Raw genomic sequence first — 19,318 nt, forward strand, 5'->3', positions numbered from 1 at the left:
GCCATGGTTACATACACCAAGGCCTGTACTCATAAAAGTGTCTCAGAGTAGGAGTGCTGATCTAGAATGAGGTCCACCCTGCCAATTTCATCATATTCATTATTATTCAAAAAGCATAACTGATCCTAGATTAGCACTCCTCTGAGATGAGACTATATGTGAATACGGGCCCCAGGTTGAAGAGGGGTGAGCCAGAGGGGTCCTTCTTATTCTTTTACACTCAGGCACAAAGTAGGACCTCCTCATTTAGTTGTGATTACGACCATGCACAGTTGTGTGAACACAAGACCCAGGGCTTTCACTCCATACAGCTGGCAGCTGGTGTATTGAAGGGGACCCCGTTGAGCTGGTGGTGTGTGGGCATGCACTTGCAAGCGTGTGTGTGTGCAAGTGTGTTAATGTTTTTTTTTTTTTTCTTTGAGGGGACTTCATTCAGGGTGATCGTAGTAGTTGAAGTTCAGAGGGAGAGAGCTGGATTGACACTTCTCTTCTGTTTCCCTTCACTCAGACCTGCAATCTGTTGAAGTTCTGTTCTCTGCTGAAACGGGCTGCAGCACTACTTCAATGGATCCAGGCTGGGCACCACATATTGTCACACTGATTAATTGTGAAGGCCTAACATGCGCCCCAAATGGCACCCTATTGCCTAGTGTACTACTTTTGACCAGAGCCCGTGCACATATGTCGCTGGTCAAAAGTAGGGCACTTTGTAGGGAATAGGGTGCCATTTGGGACGCGACCCACCTTTTTTCTCTTCCCGCTCAGCCCAAGCTGTATTAATAGTCGTGTGTGTGATCTATCTGACAAACATAATGGTTTGAGAATGGAATGGTACCTCATCCATGAACAGATCAAAGCACAGGCAAGACACTCAGGAATATAATCATAAGGGAGCCGGCATGGTGGTGGATTCTATTATTAGAACAAAGACATTTCAATACATCTCAATATTGTCATTGAAAGAAAATGCACATACCACCTGGGAATGTTTGTATATGTCTGATCTTCAAATGTACTGGGATCATATGTCTGATATGTAATGTAGTGTAATGCCACCAGAACCAACCAATCACACGCAAAGCAAGTTTAGAGATGGATAAACATTGGTGGCCTGAGGATTTTCCACTAAATGGTAATGAGAGCGAATTAAAATCACTCTGGGTCCGTGCTGGTTACATAATTGAGTCCTAGATTGTAGTTCTGGAATCCTAGATTAATTTAAGGAGTTTAGAGTTTTTAAAAGAAGGAGAACGTTTTCCAGTAAAGAGAAGCGAACCAAGGCAGTTGTTACCCTCTCCTTCAACCCCCTACCTCACCATCTCCTGTTACAAACAGCAGCCTGAAAAGCCCTTTAAACACAGCATCCACTGATACCGGAGAAGGACTGCAGTGGAGAGGCTTTATTATTCAAACCCAACACAGCACTCAGAACTATGTGTTTGTGTGCGTGCCTTTATTTTAATACATAACAATGACCCCTGTCTTAGGGGAAGGTTGTTTTCATTTTTAGCACATCTGGAGTGTACAACTCACTTTATTTATCTTCTTTATCTAGTACCAGTAACCACATTCTACGTCTGAACAGAACACCAGATGACTGTCAGATGAGCCTTGTTTCTAGCTCTTAGAATGAGTGACTCAGCAGAAATACATTGTAACAATGAAGTTATTCTCTTTTTGTACTCGTTGGGTAAAATAACCATTATCAATACATTTATTGTGTACAGAAGGTGGGCTAGTTTCTCAAACCTCTCCTTGGGGATCCAAAGCCATTCCATGTATTCAACTGCTACATTATCAAGCTTTTGACTAGTTGTAAGGTGAGCTAGTTCGGGCAACAATAAAATTGCGAAATATCTGGGGGTCTCTGAGGAGAGGTTAATGTCCTCACAATGACATAATTTGGTCTGACTGTTTCTGTGTTCCTCTTTTGTGTTTCAGGACAGCACGGGGATGAAGCTTTGGAAGAAGAGGTGGTTCGTGCTGTCAGATATGTGCCTGTATTACTACAGAGGTTAGTCCACTATGAAGAACACCTGTATTTTTTCTAAACAGTAAGCATAAATGTATCACAACAGATACTAGTCTCATCCTTGATTCTAGTGCCTATATCTGCAAATGTGTGGTACAGAAATGCCATTTTGACGTTCATGGTGTCTTGAATCTCTTGCTGTAACTGGTCAGAAGTAAACATGGTAGACAACAAGGCCTATGGCCACCTGGGGTGTGACCATCTCTGCTGAGCGGCTTCACTGGCGTGCGGTTCTGTGGTTGTGTCCCTGTGCTTATACCAGATCTATATAACGCACACATACACTCACGCAATGGGTTGGGTAGGTTACTTTCTAAATGTAATCCGTTATGGTTACTAGTTACCTGTCCAAAATTGTAATCAGTAACGTAACTTTTGGATGACCCAAACTCAGTAATGTAATCTGATTATATTCCCTTTAAGAGGCTGTAGAAGAAGACAACAAGGATCCATCAAATGCATGTGTTGTGTCATCATAGTGGCTCTGACTTGTGGTCAGACTCGCTCAGGTGGAACAAACTTAAACTTAAAAAAATAAAAAATAATTTGCAAACATCCTTTCGGAATTTAAAAGTAATCCAAGAAGTAATCATCTAGTTTTCCAAAAGTATCTAGAATCTGATTACAATAATTTGGCTGGTAATGTAAATGATTACAGTTAGTTTTTTTTTTTTGTAATCAGATTACATGTAACTGGTCAGAAGTAAACGTGTTAGACCTTCTCTGCTGAGTGGCTTCACCGGTGTGCGGTTCTGTGTTTGGGATTCTGTTACTCCCCAACCCTGCACACACACACTGAACTCAATGCAGACTGGCACTCAGGGAAACCAATGGCTTGAAAATGGCAGAAATAAGTCAAGTGCTTAGATGGAGGGCATAGATTTCATGACTGCCAAACCTCCGCTCTGCCAACGGGTAAACCCCTCACCCCTTCACCCCCCCATCCTCCCCATGCCCCCATGTCTGTCTGACCACAGCAGTGTGTGTGTGTGTGTGTGTGTGTGTGTTTGTTTGTGTGCGTGCATACATGTCTGGCCACAGCAGTTTGCACTGACTCCCAGGGTTTTGTCTGTCTGTCAGGGACAGAAAGAGAAAGCGGAGGGAGGGCGACAGGAGAAGCAGACAGGCATCAGAAACAACAGACCTGTCGTCATCGTGGTCAGCAGAAATGATGTCTGTCCACACAAAGAGAGCAGCTATCTGTCTGGACAGGAGCCAAGGCAAACGACAGTTACAGCTCGGCTCGGTAGCAGAGCAGGGCCTGTATTTTGCCTTGTACAGGGAAGACCAGATCCTAAATCAGCACTTCGACTTTAAGCACTACTCCTACTCAGTACTCCTACTCTTTATGAAAATGGGCCAGAGCGGTACTGTAGCTACCTAACCTGGATCATTGATTCACAACCAATTTGGATTCTTTTTTAAGGGTGGAGAGGCTCTCAAACTCTCTGAACAGCTGTGTCAATATTTCATGAATCTGAACATTTGCAGAGAGAGAGAGAGATATTTAGTTAATAGCAGCCCAAGTCTTAGCTTTCCAGCAGCACACTGCATGTTTATGTTCCCTATTGGGCAATCCCTATGGAAGAGAGGAAGGAGGAATCCCCAACAGTAGAGTTGGCTGGTATACCATATATAGGGTCCTGGTATACCATATACAGTGAGGGAAAAAAGTATTTGATCCCCTGCTGATTTTGTACGTTTGCCCAATGACAAAGACAAGATCAGTCTATAATTTTAATGGTAGGTTTATTTGAACAGTGAGAGACAGAATAACAACAAAAAAATCCAGAAAATTGCATGTCAAAAATGTTATAAATTGATTTGCATTTGAATGAGGGAAATAAGTATTTAACCCTCTGCAAAACATGACTTAGTACTTGGTGGCAAAACCCTTGTTGGCAATCACAGAGGTCAGACGTTTCTTGTAGTTGGCCACCAGGTTTGCACACATCTCAGGAGGGATTTTGTCCCACTCCTCTTTGCAGATTTTCTCCAAGTCATTAAGGATTTGAGGCTGACGTTTGGCAACTCGAACCTTTAGCTCCCTCCACAGATTGTCTATGGGATTAAGGTCTGGAGACTGGCTAAGCCACTCCAGGACCTTAATGTGCTTCTTCTTGAGCCACTACTTTGTTGCCTTGGCCGTGTGTTTTGGGTCATTGTCATGCTGGAATACCCATCCACAACCCATTTTCAATGCCCTGGCTGAGGAAAAGAGGTTCTCACCCAAGATTTGACGGTACATGGCCCCGTCCATCATCCCTTTGATGCGGTGAAGTTGTCCTGTCCCCATAGCAGAAAAACACCCCCAAAGCATAATGTTTCCACCTCCATGTTTGACGGTGGGGATGGTGTTCTTGGGGTCATAGGCAGCATTCCTCCTCCTCCAAACACGGCGAGTTGAGTTGATGCCAAAGAGCTCCATTTTGGTCTCATCTGACCACAACACTTTCACCCAGTTCTCCTCTGAATCATTCAGATGTTCATTGGCAAACTTCAGATGGGCCTGTATATGTGCTTACTTGAGCAGGGGGACCTTGCGCTGCAGGATTTCAGTCCTTCACGGCGTAGTGTGTTACCAATTGTTTTCTTGGTGACTATGGTCCCAGCTGCCTTGAGATCATTGACAAGATCCTCCCGTGTAGTTATGGGCTGATTCCTCACCGTTCTCATGATCATTGCAACTCCACGAGGTGAGATCTTGCATGGAGCCCCAGGCTGAGGGAGATTGACAGTTAATTTGTGTTTCTTCCATTTGCGAATAATCGCACCAACTGTTGTCACCTTCTCACCAATCCAGGCTCTGTCGTAGCCGGCCATGACCGGGAGACCCATGGGGCGGCGCACAATTGGCCCAGCGTCGTCCAGGGTAGGGGAGGGAATGGCCGGCAGGGATGTAGCTCAGTTGGTAGAGCATGGCGTTTGCAACGCCAGGGTTGTGGGTTCGATTCCCACGGGGGGCCAGTATGAAAAATATAATGTATGCACTCACAAACTGTAAGTCGCTCTGGATAAGAGCGTCTGCTAAATAACTAATAAAAAATAAAATAAAAAATAAAAAAATAAAAAGCTGCTTGGCGATGGTCTTGTAGCCCATTCCAGCCATGTGTAGGTCTACAATCTTGTCCCTGACATCCTTGGAGAGCTCTTTGGTCTTGGCCATGGTGGAGAGTTTGGAATCTGATTGGTTGATTGCTTCTGTGGACAGGTGTCTTTTATTCAGGTAACAAGCTGAGATTAGGAGCACTCCCTTTAAGAGTGTGATCCTAATCTCAGCTCGTTACATGTATAAAAGACACCTGGGAGCCAGAAATCTTTCTGATTGAGACGGGGTCAAATACTTATTTCCCTCATTAAAATGCAAATCAATTTATAACATTTTTGACATGTGTTTTTCTGGATTTGTTGTTGTTATTATGTCTCTCACTGTTCAAATAAACCTACCATTACAATTATAGACTGATCAATTCTTTGTCAGTGGGCAAACGTACAAAATCATCAGGGGATCAAATATTTTTTTCCCCTCACTGTATAGGGCCCTGGTATATCATATATAGGGCCCTGGTAAACCATATATAGGGTCCTGGTATACCATATATAGGGTACTGGTATACCATAGGGTCCTGGTATGCCAATGGGGCTGGGGATCAGAAATGTCTGGTGCGAGAGAGGCAGGTTGAGGTTTCCAAGGTTGGAGTAGTGCAGAAGTTGTCGTATACTGAGGCAGTGAAGAAAGTAGAGGAAGATGGGTCAAGGGGGAGGGATCCTGAGAAGAGTGATGTGAGTAGTAGAGCTGTACAGGGGGATAGGCCAACAAGTGATATATGTGTCAGTAAGATTGGATTTGTAGCATTTAAAGCAATGGTTATCAACTGTACTACAGGGATGAAACATACACTACCAGTCAAACATTTGGACACATACTTATTCAAGGGTTTTTCTATATTTTTACTATTTTTTACATTGTAGAATAATAGTTAAGACATCAAAACTATGAAATAACACATATGGAATCATATAGTAACCAAAAAAATGTTAAACAAATCAAAATATATTTTATATTTGAGATTATTCAAATAGCCACCCTTTGCCTTGATGACAGCTTTGCACACTCTTGGCATTATCTCAACCAGATTCACCTGGAATGATTTTCCAACAGTCTTGAAGGAGTTCCCACATATGCTGAACACTTGTTGGCTGCTTTTCCTTCACTCTGCCGTCCGACTCATCCCAAACCATCTAAATTGGGTTGAGGTCGGGGGATTGTGGAGGCCAGGTCATCTGATGCAGCACTCCATCACTCTCCTTCTTGGAAAAATAGCCCTTACACAGTAGATGCGCTTGTTTTGAGATCAAAGCGAAAGCTGCATGTAGCCACGTGTGCACATTTTGTTAACATTACATTTACATTTTAGTCATTTAGCAGATGATCTTATCCAGAGCGACTTACAGTTAGTGAGTGCATACATTTTTCATACTGGCCCCCCGTGGGAAACGAACCCACAACCCTGGCGTTGCAAGCGCCATGCTCTACCAAAGTCCCACAGGGGACTCCTTTGCTAGTTAGTGAGTTATTAGCCCAGTTATAGATAATTTGTAGTCAGCAATAGGGGAGTGATTGCTTCCTACAAGACCACAAAATGTGTACATCTTTGAAAAGTAAGTCAGGTAAAGAATTTTTTTGTCTTAAAGGAGCAGTGTTGTATTTTGAGACAGACTTGAATAAGCTAAGTAGCCAATATGCAGAGGGTAGAATCATTTGTCTGGTTCTCTGTAATAATGGAATGGGAATAATAAAGTAAAGTGTTTTATTGCGTCAAAAAACACAACAACATTTTCTGTCACCTACTTGTCTGAAGGACAAGTGGATCAACAGGTTAATGGCAAGCCCTGCATGTGTTTTTCAAAAGTCTCATGGAATTTAGGCCTACATTGAACACCACACATTGGCTGCTACTGTAGGCTGAATGATAGAACAGCTATTTCCATGTTATGGGATGCATTTTTCCCATTCTTTTTTATAGTAGGCCACTCTGGTAGGCCTACATTATGATCAAATAGCCACAGTAGCCTGCTTGGCTACTTAAAGCGGGTACAGCATCAGTGTTCATATTAAATGCGCACTGGAAGTTGCAAAGAATTTTCACAGCGTAAGTTTGTGCGATCAGCAGACCTGACATTTGCTTAGTGCTGACATTTTTTTGAGGGAACATTGGTTTCAAGTCTGGAGATTGCGATGGCTATTGCAAAATGTAGATTTTTGTGGCCAATTAACCATTTCTTTGTGGATTCCGATGTGTGCTAGGGATTATTGTCTTGCTGGTAGATCCACTTGTGGCCAAGTTTCAGCCTCCTGGCAGAGGCAACCAGGTTTTTGGCTAAAATGTCATGGTACTGGGTAATATTCATGATGCCATTGACCTTAACAAGGGTCCAAGGACCAGTGGAAGCAAAATAGCCCCTTAACATCAAAGATCCACCACCATATTTTACAGTAGGTGTGGGTATATTTTCTAGCCTAACGACTCACACTAAATGTTTCCGCTGCCATGTTATTCGCTACATACATTAGTCTGAGACTGCCATCATTGAAGTCGTTTGTGGTGGATCGTCTCTAACCAATCAGTATCAATGCCAATGACACATTTTCAAACCACCACTTTACACATGTGTGTTCTGGCTCTGGCCCAACACATCGGTTTCTGGACCAATCAATCAGCCCTGAATGCATTCGCATCCGGTGAAGGGTCGGGGATGTACTCAGATCCAGACTCATTGCGCAGAAGAAACTAACGTCCGTGGGCGTGGCATGGCGTTTGGCCGGAGCAAGGCGTCTGGGTAACCAGGCAAGTTATTTTCTGCTCATGCATTCTAATTTTTACGCCAAACCCACCACTGTTGTGCGTGACCAAAGAGCTGTATTTTCATTTCATCCAACAAATGTAAACTCCTGGAGTTCGCTAAACGGCATTGGCACTTGGATTGAAACCGGTGCTTTGGTCTGACGACATGAAAATAGAGCTGTTTCATTGCTAGCGTGGGGGCAGCAGTGAGTGTTAGAGTAGAGAGAGACGGAAACGGTTTTATTACAAACCAGTGATTCCACAGGAAAATGTTAAGTGATGATTCAAACACACAGAGCCCTTTGAACAGCAGGTAACAGTATAGCTGACATATAGCATAGCTGCGTCTGAAATGGCACCCTATAGGGTTAAATCTGGGATGCAACCATAGTCTAGGTCAGGGATGGGCATCTCCAGTCCTCCGGTGCCTGATTGGTGTCACACTTTTCCCCAGTTAGTGTGAAATCTCATTTACTGCACTTTACTGCCTTATGAAGAGGAGGAGGGAGGGAGGGAGGGAGGGAGAGAGGGAGGGAGGGAGGGAGGGAGAGAGGGAGGGAGGGAGGGAGAGTGAGAGAGAGGAGGATGAAGAGCAAAACAGGCTGGAGGACACTGATCGATCCTGGAGCCAGGCCTCCCAGTCAGAGCCCCAGGACAAACGGTTTCCTTCCACTTCCTACAACAGAGAGCACACACACACGCTTCGCAGTACACACTCACACACGCGCACACACACACAGGAACACGCACTCGATTACGCACACACATGCATGCGAGCACAAACACACACACGTCCACCCAGTATGGTCTCTCAGTTGGACATAATGCGGCTTAGAGAGGGGTTATCTCTATGCTGGAGTTTAATCAATGGATAGATGCTCATTTCTTTCCCTGCCTGTCATTTAAATCACTGGGTAACCTCCTTAATATGATTATATATAATCTTCCTGGTGAGGAAGAGGGATTTGTTTCACAGCAGCAATAACTGCATAGACAAACTTCTGAAGAAGGTTAAATAAGGATCTGCTCTACAGAGGAAATACAACTCATCTTTGTTTCCTGTTTTTGTTGTTGTTGTTTCCTTCAGATGAGAAAGAGGAGGGTATCCTCGGCAGCATCCTCCTGCCTAGCTTTCATATATCTATGCTGTCTGTCGACGACCACATCAACAGGAAATATGCCTTCAAGGTCAGTACTCAGTACTTGTTTTCATTATTTTGTCCAACTGTCGTTTGGCTTCCACAGTGGTTGATTCTAAGGGGAAATGAGTGAGAGATTCATTAGGAGACTAAATATTCCAGTTTGTTCGATTTATTTTAAAACAAAAATGTGAGAACAACAAGAAAGAGTGAGAGGGAGAAGGAGTTTAGTCAAGGATTAAGAGGGAAGAGAAAATTCTTCTTTTTTTTTTCTGGCGTGTGCTGCCACTACTTTAAGCATTGTTAGTAAGCTAAGAGTTTAGTCTTGGTCAAAGAGAGGAAAAATAAGGCTGTTTTATCTGGCATGTGCTGTTACTGCTATAGAGCATTGTTAGTAAGCAGCAGGAGCAGCCTTCAGCTCTAGAGCCTAAGAGTCCAGTGGCAGCCAGTCCTATTTCATTTTATGGCATCTCTCTCAGTGCTGTGGCTTTCTCTCTGGTCTGGTTCCTTTACAAAGCCACAGAGAGACGAGGGGTTCGGCTCAGCCCTGCCAAGCAGCACAGCCACACAGACGCCCAGGAGTCTTCCCAAGGTCTCTCTAACCAACCACACATTCTCAGTTTCCATCTCCTCAGAGAGAGAAGGAGGGAGGGAGAGAGATCATGGAGCGAGGGAGGGAGATGAAGGGAGAGGAGGAAGAAAACAGAGCTGTGCATGACCCCTGTAGTTCTAAAGAATAATAATAATAATAATAATAATAATAATAATAATAATAATAATAATAATAATAATAATAATAATAGCAATATTTCACATAACTCAAAAGGCAATGGAATGAACTCTCCATATTCCTGTCTCTTATGTCGAACATGGCAGTTTCATAAGCCCCTTATTCCTCACTGAGTGTTGTTACAAATACATTTTGGGATGATACAGGAATGGCTGCCTTTAGTCTTCAGTCCCTGGTTAACAGGATATTGGGATTACTCGATGTGTTCTTGTCTTGTCTGTCTTTCTCTCTCTGCTGTCTCCTTCTTCCATGCACACACTAACAATGCCTGTGTTTGTCTACTGCGAGCGGATCTTGAGTGAGGAGAATCAGCAGCCTGTTTACCAGTCCAAGTGCTTCATGGTAAGTCCTGAGTCCTGATTCCATAATGTAGTGGTATACAAATCTGATGAGTCATGGGTTTAAATTAGTTTAGCCTACATGGTGGTGTGGATTTTATTATGTCAGGATATAATTATGTCAGGATGATATTATGTCCTAAAATATATGTTCTATGTGTCCTAAAATACCCATTCACACCAGCAGGAAGAATATAAACTAGTAATTGATGCTGTCAGAAAAAATTAACTGAGATTGGTAACGTCCATCATTGATAAGAGAAGATGCTGCTGTAAACAAACTATTCTGACTGACTGTTCACATATACAGTGTTGGCTTTAGAACTCAATTAAAGCCAGAGTAAAAGAGACCAGTTGACTCAACTAACCTGCTTCTTGCCCTCTCTCTCTTCTTCTCCAGGTAACCCTCTCTTCTCTTCGACTCTGATCCGGCAGGCAACACATCCCAACATGCGGACGTACTACTTTTGCACAGACGCAGCCAAAGACATGGAGTCATGGATGAAGGTGATGACAGACGCTGCCCTGGTGCACTCCGAGCCTGTCAAGAGGTTTGTACTCCATCAATCAATAAGTGACACTTTGTTTCCTATTCAGTTGAGATGTCTGTACTGAGCAGTAACAAAACAGAGACACTATTTCCCATTCGGTCGAGCTGTGATCCTCAGTCTATACTGGACGATTGCCTTAGTCAATTTAGCTACTGAAGTGGGAGGAATAGTTTGATTGGATCTCAAACAGTGTTTGAATAGTGGTAACCTCCTAGATAGAGATATTAAGGAGCTGTTCTGTTTTACTTGTCGTTTGTTGTTAGATGAGCTCTCTGAATTGCTTTCCTCAGACTGTAGTTGTTTAGGGAAGAGTCTCATCCACCTCAGCATATTCCACTCCTCGAGAATGAGACTTAGTGATACAGGAAACGCTGGCTCTTCACTGTTGCATAACCTGGCTATTGTCAGAGGATAGCGGTGTGTGTGTGTCATGGATGCACAATGCAGGTGTAGCGTGAAGGATGCATTAGCTACAGTACAAGCTGTACTGACTGTGTGTGTGTGTGTGTGTGTGTGTGTGTGTGTGTGGTTGTGTGATAGAGGTGTCATGTGTAGGGATTATGGGGATTTAGAAGGAAATAACAGTCACCTGGCAACCTTCCTCGACAACGCTTCCTCCTCTCTACAAGGCAGAACAGTGTGCGTGTGTGTCATTTACCTGGCAGAGTGGAGAGGAGGCCTAAACGGTGAAGTGTTTTTTAATTAAATGAAGTGATGTGATGGTGTCTCTGGCTGCAATCCACAGGGAGACACGTTAGCTAATTGAGCAGGTGACACTGGAACAACTCTGCTGCCAAATAAAAATAAAAATAAATTGCATTGGTTGTGGACACATATTTTGCAGATGTTATCGCGGGTGTAGCGAAATGCTTATGTTCCTAGCTCCAGCAGTGCAGTAATACCTAACAATCAAAAAACAATAAACACAAATCCCAAAGACAAAAATAAAGGAATTAAGAAATATAGAAATATTAGAACGAGCAATATCAGAGTCCGGAATATACAGTGCATTCGGAAAGTATTCAGACCCCTTGACTTTTTCCACATTTTGTTACGTTACAGCCTTATTCTACAATTGATAAAATCGTTTTTTTCCTCATCAATCTACACACAATGTAATCCATTTTAGAATAAGGCTGTAATGTAACAAAATGTGGAAAAAGTCAAGGGGTCTGAATGCACTGTAAATATGTATTCTGTATGATGGTGTGTATAGATATTAAGGACAGTACATTAATAGAAAAGGTGTGTACAGCAGTAGTTATACTGAACAAAAATGTAAACGCAACATGTAAAGTATTGGTCCCATGTTTCATGAGCTGAAATAAAAGATCCCAGAAATGTTCCATACCCACAAAAAGCTTATTTCTCTCAAATGTAGTGCAGAAATGTATTTACATCCCTGTTAGTGAGCATTTGTTCTTTGCCAAGGAAATCCATCCACCTGACAGGTGTGGCATATCAAGAAGCTGATCAAACAGCATGATCTTTACACAGGTGCACCTTGTGCTGGGGACAATAAAAGGCCACTCTAAAATGTGGAGTTTTGCCACACAACACAATGCCACAGATGTCTCAAGTTTTGAGGGAGCGTGCAATTGGCATGATGACTGCAGGAATGTCTATCAGAGCTGTTGCCAGATAATTGAATGTTCATTTCTCTACCATAAGCCACCTCCAATGTCATTTTAGAGAATTTGGCAGCACGTCCAACCGGCATCACAACCGCAGACCACGTTTAACCACGTAAGCCCAGGACCACCACATCCAGCTTCTTCACCTATGGCATCGTCTGAGACCAGCCACCCGGACAGCTGATGAAACTGTGGGTTTGCACAACCGAATAATTTCTACACAAACTGTCAGAAACCGTCTCAGGGAAGCTCATCTGCGTGCTCGTCATCCTCACCAGTGTCTTGACCTGACTGCAGTTCGGCGTCGTAACCGTCTTCAGTGGGCAAATGCTCACCTTCGATGGCCACTGGCACGCTGGAGAAGTGTGCTCTTCACGGATGAATCCCGGTTTCAACTGTACCGGGCAGATGGCGAGGGGTTTGCTGATGTCAACGTTGTGAACAGAGTGCCCCATGGTGGCAGTGGGGTTATGGTATGGGCAGGCATAAGCTACGGACAACAAACACAATTGCATTTTACCGATGTCAATTTCAATGCACAGAGATACCGTGATGAGATCCTGAGGCCCATTGTAGTGCCATTCATCCGCCACCATCACCTCATGTTTCAGCATGATAATGCACGGCCGTCGCAAGGATCTTTACACGATTCCTGGAAGCTGAAAATGTCCCAGTTCTTCCATGGCCTGCATACTAACCAGACATGTCACCCATTGAGCATGTTTGGGATGCTCTGGATAGACGTGTACGACAGCGTGTTCCAGTGCCCGCCAATATCCAACAACTTCGCACAGCCATTGAAGAGAGACAACATTCCACAGGTGACAATTAACATCCTGATGAAGTCTATGCAAAGGAGATGTGTCGAGCTGAATGAGGCAAATGGTGTTCACACCAGATACTAACTGGTTTTCTGATCCACAGATGCGAATCTGTATTCCCAGTCATGTGAAATCCATAGATTAGAGCCTAGTGAATTTATTTAAATTGTCTGATTTCCTTATATGAACTGTAACTCAACATTGTTGCATGTTGCGTTTATATTTTTGTTCAGTGTACACAGGGCAGCAGTCTCTAAAGTGCAGGGTTGAGTACCAGGTGGAAGCCGGCTAGTAACAGTGACTAAAGTTCAGGGCAGGATACTGGGCGGAGGCCGGCTAGTGGTGACTATTTTACAGTCTGATGGCCTGGAGATAGAAGCTGTTTCTCAGTCTCTCGGTCCCAGCTTTGATGCAGCTGTACTGTCTCTGCCTTCTAGATGGTAGCGGGGTGAACAGGCCGTGGCTCGGGTGGCTGAGGTCCTTCCTGTGACACCAGGTGCTGTAGATGTCCTGGAGGGCAGGCAGTGTGCCCCTGGTGATGTGTTAGGCTCTGGAGAGCCCTGCGATTGCGGACGGTGCAGTTGCCGTACTAGGCGGTGATACAGCCCGAAAGGATGCTCTCAATGGTGCATGTGTAGAAGTTTATGAGGGTCTTAGGGGCCAAGACAAATTTCTTCAGCCTCTCTATGTGGATGGACTATTTCAGGTTGTCAGTGATGTGCACTCCGAGGAAGTTGAAGCTTTTCACCCTCTCCACTGCGGCCCCGTCGATGTGGATGGGGGCATGTTTCCTCTGCTGTCACCTGAAGTCCACGATCAGCTCCTTCGTTTTGTTGACGTTGAGGGAGAGGTTATTTTCCGGGCACCACTCCGTCAGGGCCCTAACCTCCTCCCTGTAGGTGCTGGTGCAAATGGCACTTTAGTCTATTTATTTGTCTCATCCCATCTCCTCTAGTGCTTTTGACCTTTTCTTTCTCTTAAAACCCAGTGGTACATTCTTAAAATCTGACTCTGGTAATTCGACCAAAACATCCCACTATTTTGCTTTATCTTGGAATGCATACTTTCACCTTTACTGTATCTGCACACATTGTAGCTCTACTCTAGTTGTTTGAGCATAAAACCTTTCATACTCATAAATGCATGCTCTTCAACCGAACGCTGCTTGCACCCGCCCACCCGACTAGAATCACTACTCTCGGCGGGTCTGACCTAGAGTATGTGGACAACTACAAATACCTAGGTGTCTGGTTAGACTGTAAACTCTCCTTCCAGACTCACATTAAGAATCTCCAATCCAAAGTTAAATCTAGAATCGGTTTCCTATTTCGCAACAAAGCCTCCTTCACTCATGCTGCCAAACATGCCCTCGTAAAACTGACTATCCTACCGATCCTTGACTTCGGCGATGTCATTTACAAAATAGCCTCCAACACTCTACTCAGCAAATTGGATGTAGTCTATCACAGTGCCATCTGTTTTGTCACCAAAGCCCTATATACTACCCACCATTGTGACCTGTACGCTCTTGTTGGCTGGCCCTCACTACATATTCGTCGCCAAACCCACTGGCTCCAGGTCATCTACACTGCTCAAAAAAATAAAGGGAACACTGAAATAACACATCCTAGATCTGAATGAATGAAATAATCTTACGAAATACTTTTTTCTTTACATAGTTGAATGTGCTGACAACAAAATCACACACAAATTATCAATGGAAATCAAATGTATCAACCCATGGAGGTCTGGATTTGGAGTCACCCTCAAAATTAAAGTGGAAAACCACACTACAGGCTGATCCAACTTTGATGTAATGTCCTTAAAACAAGTCAAAATCAGGCTCAGTAGTGTGTGTGGCCTCCATGTGCCTGTATGACCTCCCTACAACGCCTGGGCATGCTCCTGATGAGGTGGCGGATGGTCTCCTGAGGGATCTGCTCCCAGACCTGGACTAAAGCATCCACCAACTCCTGGACAGTCTGTGGTGCAACGTGGCGTTGGTGGAGGGAGCGAGACATGATGTCCCGGATGTGCTCAATTGGATTCAGGTCTGGGGAACGGGCGGGCCAGTCCATAGCATCAATGCCTTCCTCTTGCAGGAACTGCTGACACACTCCAGTCACATGAGGTCTAGCATTGTCTTGCATTAGGAGGAACCCAGGGCCAACCGCACCAGCATATGGTCTCACAAGGGGTCTGAGGATCTCATCTCGGTACCTAATGGCAGTCAGGCTACCTCTGGCGAGCACATGGAGGGCTGTGCGGCCCCCCAAATAAATGCCACCCCACACCATGACTGACCCACCGCCAAACCGGTCATGCTGGAGGATGTTGCAGGCAGCAGAACATTCTCCACGGCATCTCCAGACTCTGTCACGTCTGTCACGTGTTCAGTGTGAACCTGCTTTCATCTGTGAAGAGCACAGGGCGCCAGTGGCGAATTTGCCAATCTTGGTGTTCTCTGGCAAATGCCAAACGTCCTGCACGGTGTTGGGCTGTAAGCACAACCCCCACCTGTGGACGTCGAGCCCTCATACCACCCTCATGGAGTTTGTTTCTGACCGTTTGAGCAGACACATGAACATTTGTGGCCTGCTGGAGGTCATTTTGCAGGGCTCTGACAGTGCTCCTCCTGCTCCTCCTTGCACAAAGGCGGAGGTAGCAGTCCTGCTGCTGGGTTGTTGCCCTCCTACGGCCTCCTCCACGTCTCCTGATGTACTGGCCTGTCTCCTGGTAGCGCCTCCATGCTCTGGACACTACGCTGACAGACACAGCAAACCTTCTTGCCACAGCTCACATTGATGTGCCATCCTGGATGAGCTGCACTACCTGAGCCACTTGTGTGGGTTGTAGACTCCGTCTCATGCTACCACTAGAGTGAAAGCACCGCCAGCATTCAAAAGTGACCAAAACATCAGCCAGGAAGCATAGGAACTGAGAAGTGGTCTGTGGTCACCACCTGCAAAACCAGTCCTTTATTGGGGGTGTCTTGCTAATTGCCTATAATTTCCACCTGTTGTCTATTCCATTTGCACAACAGCATGTGAAATGTATTGTCAATCAGTGTTGCTTCCTAAGTGGACAGTTTGATTTCACAGAAGTGTGATTGACTTGGAGTTACATTGTGTTGTTTAAGTGTTCCCTTTATTTTTTTGAGCAGTGTATAAATCACTGCTAGGCAAATCCCTGTCTTACCTTATGTCACGGATTCAGCCAAGGCTGCCCCTCCTCCTTCTTGCTCGGGCAGGCTTCGGCGTTCGTCGTCCCCGAGTACTAGCTGCTACCGATCTATGTTTCTGTGTTTGACTTGTTTGGTCTTTATTGTGTACACCTGTTTCCCATTATGTTGTATTGTCTTCCCTATATAACCCTCTGTCTTTCATTGTGTGTTGTGTGTGATTGTATTCGTCATCGGCAGTAGTTCGTGTGCGGGTTGTTTTCCTCCCTGTGTGGAGGTTGTTTATACTCTGGTTACTTTCGAGTAAAGTACGTTTCCAGTAAGCTCTGTGTCCTGCGTTTGACTTCGCCTACCGCATTCACTGATGCTCTGACACCTTAGCTCACTGGTCACCATAGCAACACCCACCCGTAGTCTGCCATTCCTTCCAGTTCTCTGCTGCCAATGACTGGAACGAACTGCAAAAATCTCTGAAGTTGGAGACTCTTATCTCCCTCACTAACTTTAAGCGTCAGTTGTCAGACCAGCTTACGATCACTGCACCTGTACACAGCCATTCTGAAATTAGCCCACCCAACTACCTCATCCCCATATTGTTATTTATTTTGCTAATTTGCACCCCAGTATCTCTATTTGCACATCATCTTTTGCACATCTATCATTCCAGTGTTAATACGAAATTGTAACTATTTTGCACTATGGCCTATTTATTGCCTTACCTCCATAACTTACTACATTTGCACACACTGTATATATATTTTCTGTTTGTATTTTTGACTTTATGTTTTGTTTACCCCATATGTAACTCTGTGTTGTTGTTTTTATTGCACTGCTTTGCTTTATCTTGGCCAGGTCGCAGTTGTAAATGAGAACTTGTTCTCAACTGGCTTACCTGGTTAAATAAAGGTGAAATAAATAAATAAATAAATAAAAATAAATCCTCCCAGAAGTAAACAACCTTAAATACTGATGGAGCCTCGCAGCCTTTCTTCCAGCTAAATATGCTCCTGATCAGCCAGTCAGTGGTGTGTAATGTAGCAGAAACATGCCTGATGAGGTCATGCAGACAGGGTTTTCATAGGGCCCTGTATGACTTTCATAGTCCTGAAAGAGAGACAGACAGAGGGCTGGGAAACACATTATTTTGCTGGCTACTGCCATTAAACGCCAACGGCATGAGAGTGGAAACTGGAACGGCTGTCAAACAGTGTCAGATTGGTCTCTCTTTCTTTCTCGGTGTCTCTATCTCTCACTCTCTTCATCATTTCTCTCTCTCTCTCTCTTTCTTTCTTAACACTGAGATTCCCACACTGTGTCTTCCGGTGGATTGTCTTTGTTGATGTGACCTTGAGCTCATCCAAGGCAAAGGACCAATGGTATCCATTACCTTGAGAGAGCCACGGTACCAACCTGTTTAACATGATGTGTGTGTGACCCCAGAGAGATCATTGAGCGGCAGCACCTTCAGAGCCTGTCAGTCTGGACTGGAGTCAAAGCCAATAGTTGATTGGTCTTCTCTGGTTTCCTCTCTCTCAGCACTGGGCTGGCAGCTGCAGGATCTATTGTAGCTTAGCCCCTCATAGGATCACTTTCCCTTTGTCTCAGAGCTGCAGCTATACCAGTATAAAGCATGGCAGAGTGTCAGAGACGGACCTTGGTTCAAATACTATTTGAAGTATTTCAAATCCTTTGAGCGTTTGCTTTAGTCTGTCTGTAATACCATTGGTTCCATTGTGCCAGGCAAGCTCAATCAAGCTAAATCAAGCCCAGATAAAGTACCAGTATTTGAAAACATAACAACCCAAGTATGTCTCAGAGCTGCTGCCCATATATTATAAAGTATGGCTGAGTGTCATAGAGGAAGGTTGTTATTATTATTACAGCACAGTGTTGATATCCCGCTGTGTCAGGTTCTATTATGGTATATTCTGATTGGATAAAGGACTCAATCATTGCATCTGTGGAAACGCTGTGATTGGTTTCCATAGATTCCCAGGTGCCTTATATAAGGCTTGTCTGATTTTAGTTATTGGTCTATGTAGGGTGTAGCCTACTCTGTAGCTCAGTTGGTAGAGCATGGTGTTTGCAAAGCCAGGGTTGTGGGTTCGATTCCCACGGGGGGCCAGTATGAAAATGTATTCACTCGCTAACTGTAAGTCGCTCTGGATAAGAGTGTCTGCTAAATGACTCAAATGTAAAAATGTGTTGCTCCCTTTTCTCTCTCACTCTCTCCTGTGCAAGGGATTTGATCTTGATTGTATCTTGGATCGTTGACTTTGCTCTCCTGTTATTCTCTCTCATCCCTCCCTCCCTCCCTCCTTTCCCCTCGTCCTCCTCTTCCTCCTCCCCCATCCTCCTCCTCCCACCCTCTCTCCCTCTTTCCATCTCTCCAGCAGGTTACTAAAAGTAGAACAGTGCGGTCCTCAGGACGTCAGTAACCACGTTACCCAGAATCACCGACCGGTCCTAACCCGACCAGAGATCCAGAACAACGAGCGGAACCGAGCCGAGGCTGAGCGGGAACGGGAACGTTACACCGTCACTGCTGTAACCATGGTAACCTCCACCCCCACCGAGGAGGAGGAGGACAGGAAGCAGTGTGACGCGGAGCGCTACGGGTTCCAGAAGGAAGGGGCGGAGAGAGACCGGCCGCTCACTAAGATCAACAGCATCAAGCTACAGCCGGACCAGGCAGCAGCTGTTGCTGCTAACATCAGAGATGGATCCCTACGACAGGCAGACACACCAGACGGGCTCTACAGAGCCCCACAGGTGAACACAAGATATACTTAAGATGTGACTGACCCTGATATTTACTATATGATACTGTATGATTTACTATATGATACTGATCAAGACTGTTCCTGATGACTTAGGGCGTTTTCACACATACACTATATGTACAAAAGTATGTGGACACCCCTTCAAATTAGTGGATTTGGCTATTTCAGCCAGATCCGTTGCTGGCAGGTGTATAAAATCGAGC

The 19,318-nt window shown here is 44.7% G+C and overlaps 1 protein-coding gene across 1 annotated transcript in view; it reads left to right on the plus strand.

Annotated features, from left to right (window-relative positions):
- Positions 1-19,318, plus strand: part of LOC311137087 (pleckstrin homology domain-containing family A member 5-like) — a gene marked incomplete at its 5' end in the record, with an annotated part of 210,062 nt that overhangs the window by 143,826 nt on the left and 46,918 nt on the right. The window contains 4 exons of the mRNA XM_084171419.1: positions 1,942-2,014; positions 8,966-9,066; positions 10,581-10,696; positions 18,726-19,104. Of these exons, the coding sequence (XP_084027545.1) occupies positions 1,942-2,014; positions 8,966-9,066; positions 10,581-10,696; positions 18,726-19,104 (669 nt within the window). The remainder of the gene's footprint in view (positions 1-1,941; positions 2,015-8,965; positions 9,067-10,580; positions 10,697-18,725; positions 19,105-19,318) is intronic.

This window comes from Coregonus lavaretus, assembly GCF_964263955.1.
Source record: "Coregonus lavaretus genome assembly, chromosome: 11".
Lineage (NCBI taxonomy): Eukaryota > Metazoa > Chordata > Actinopteri > Salmoniformes > Salmonidae > Coregonus > Coregonus lavaretus.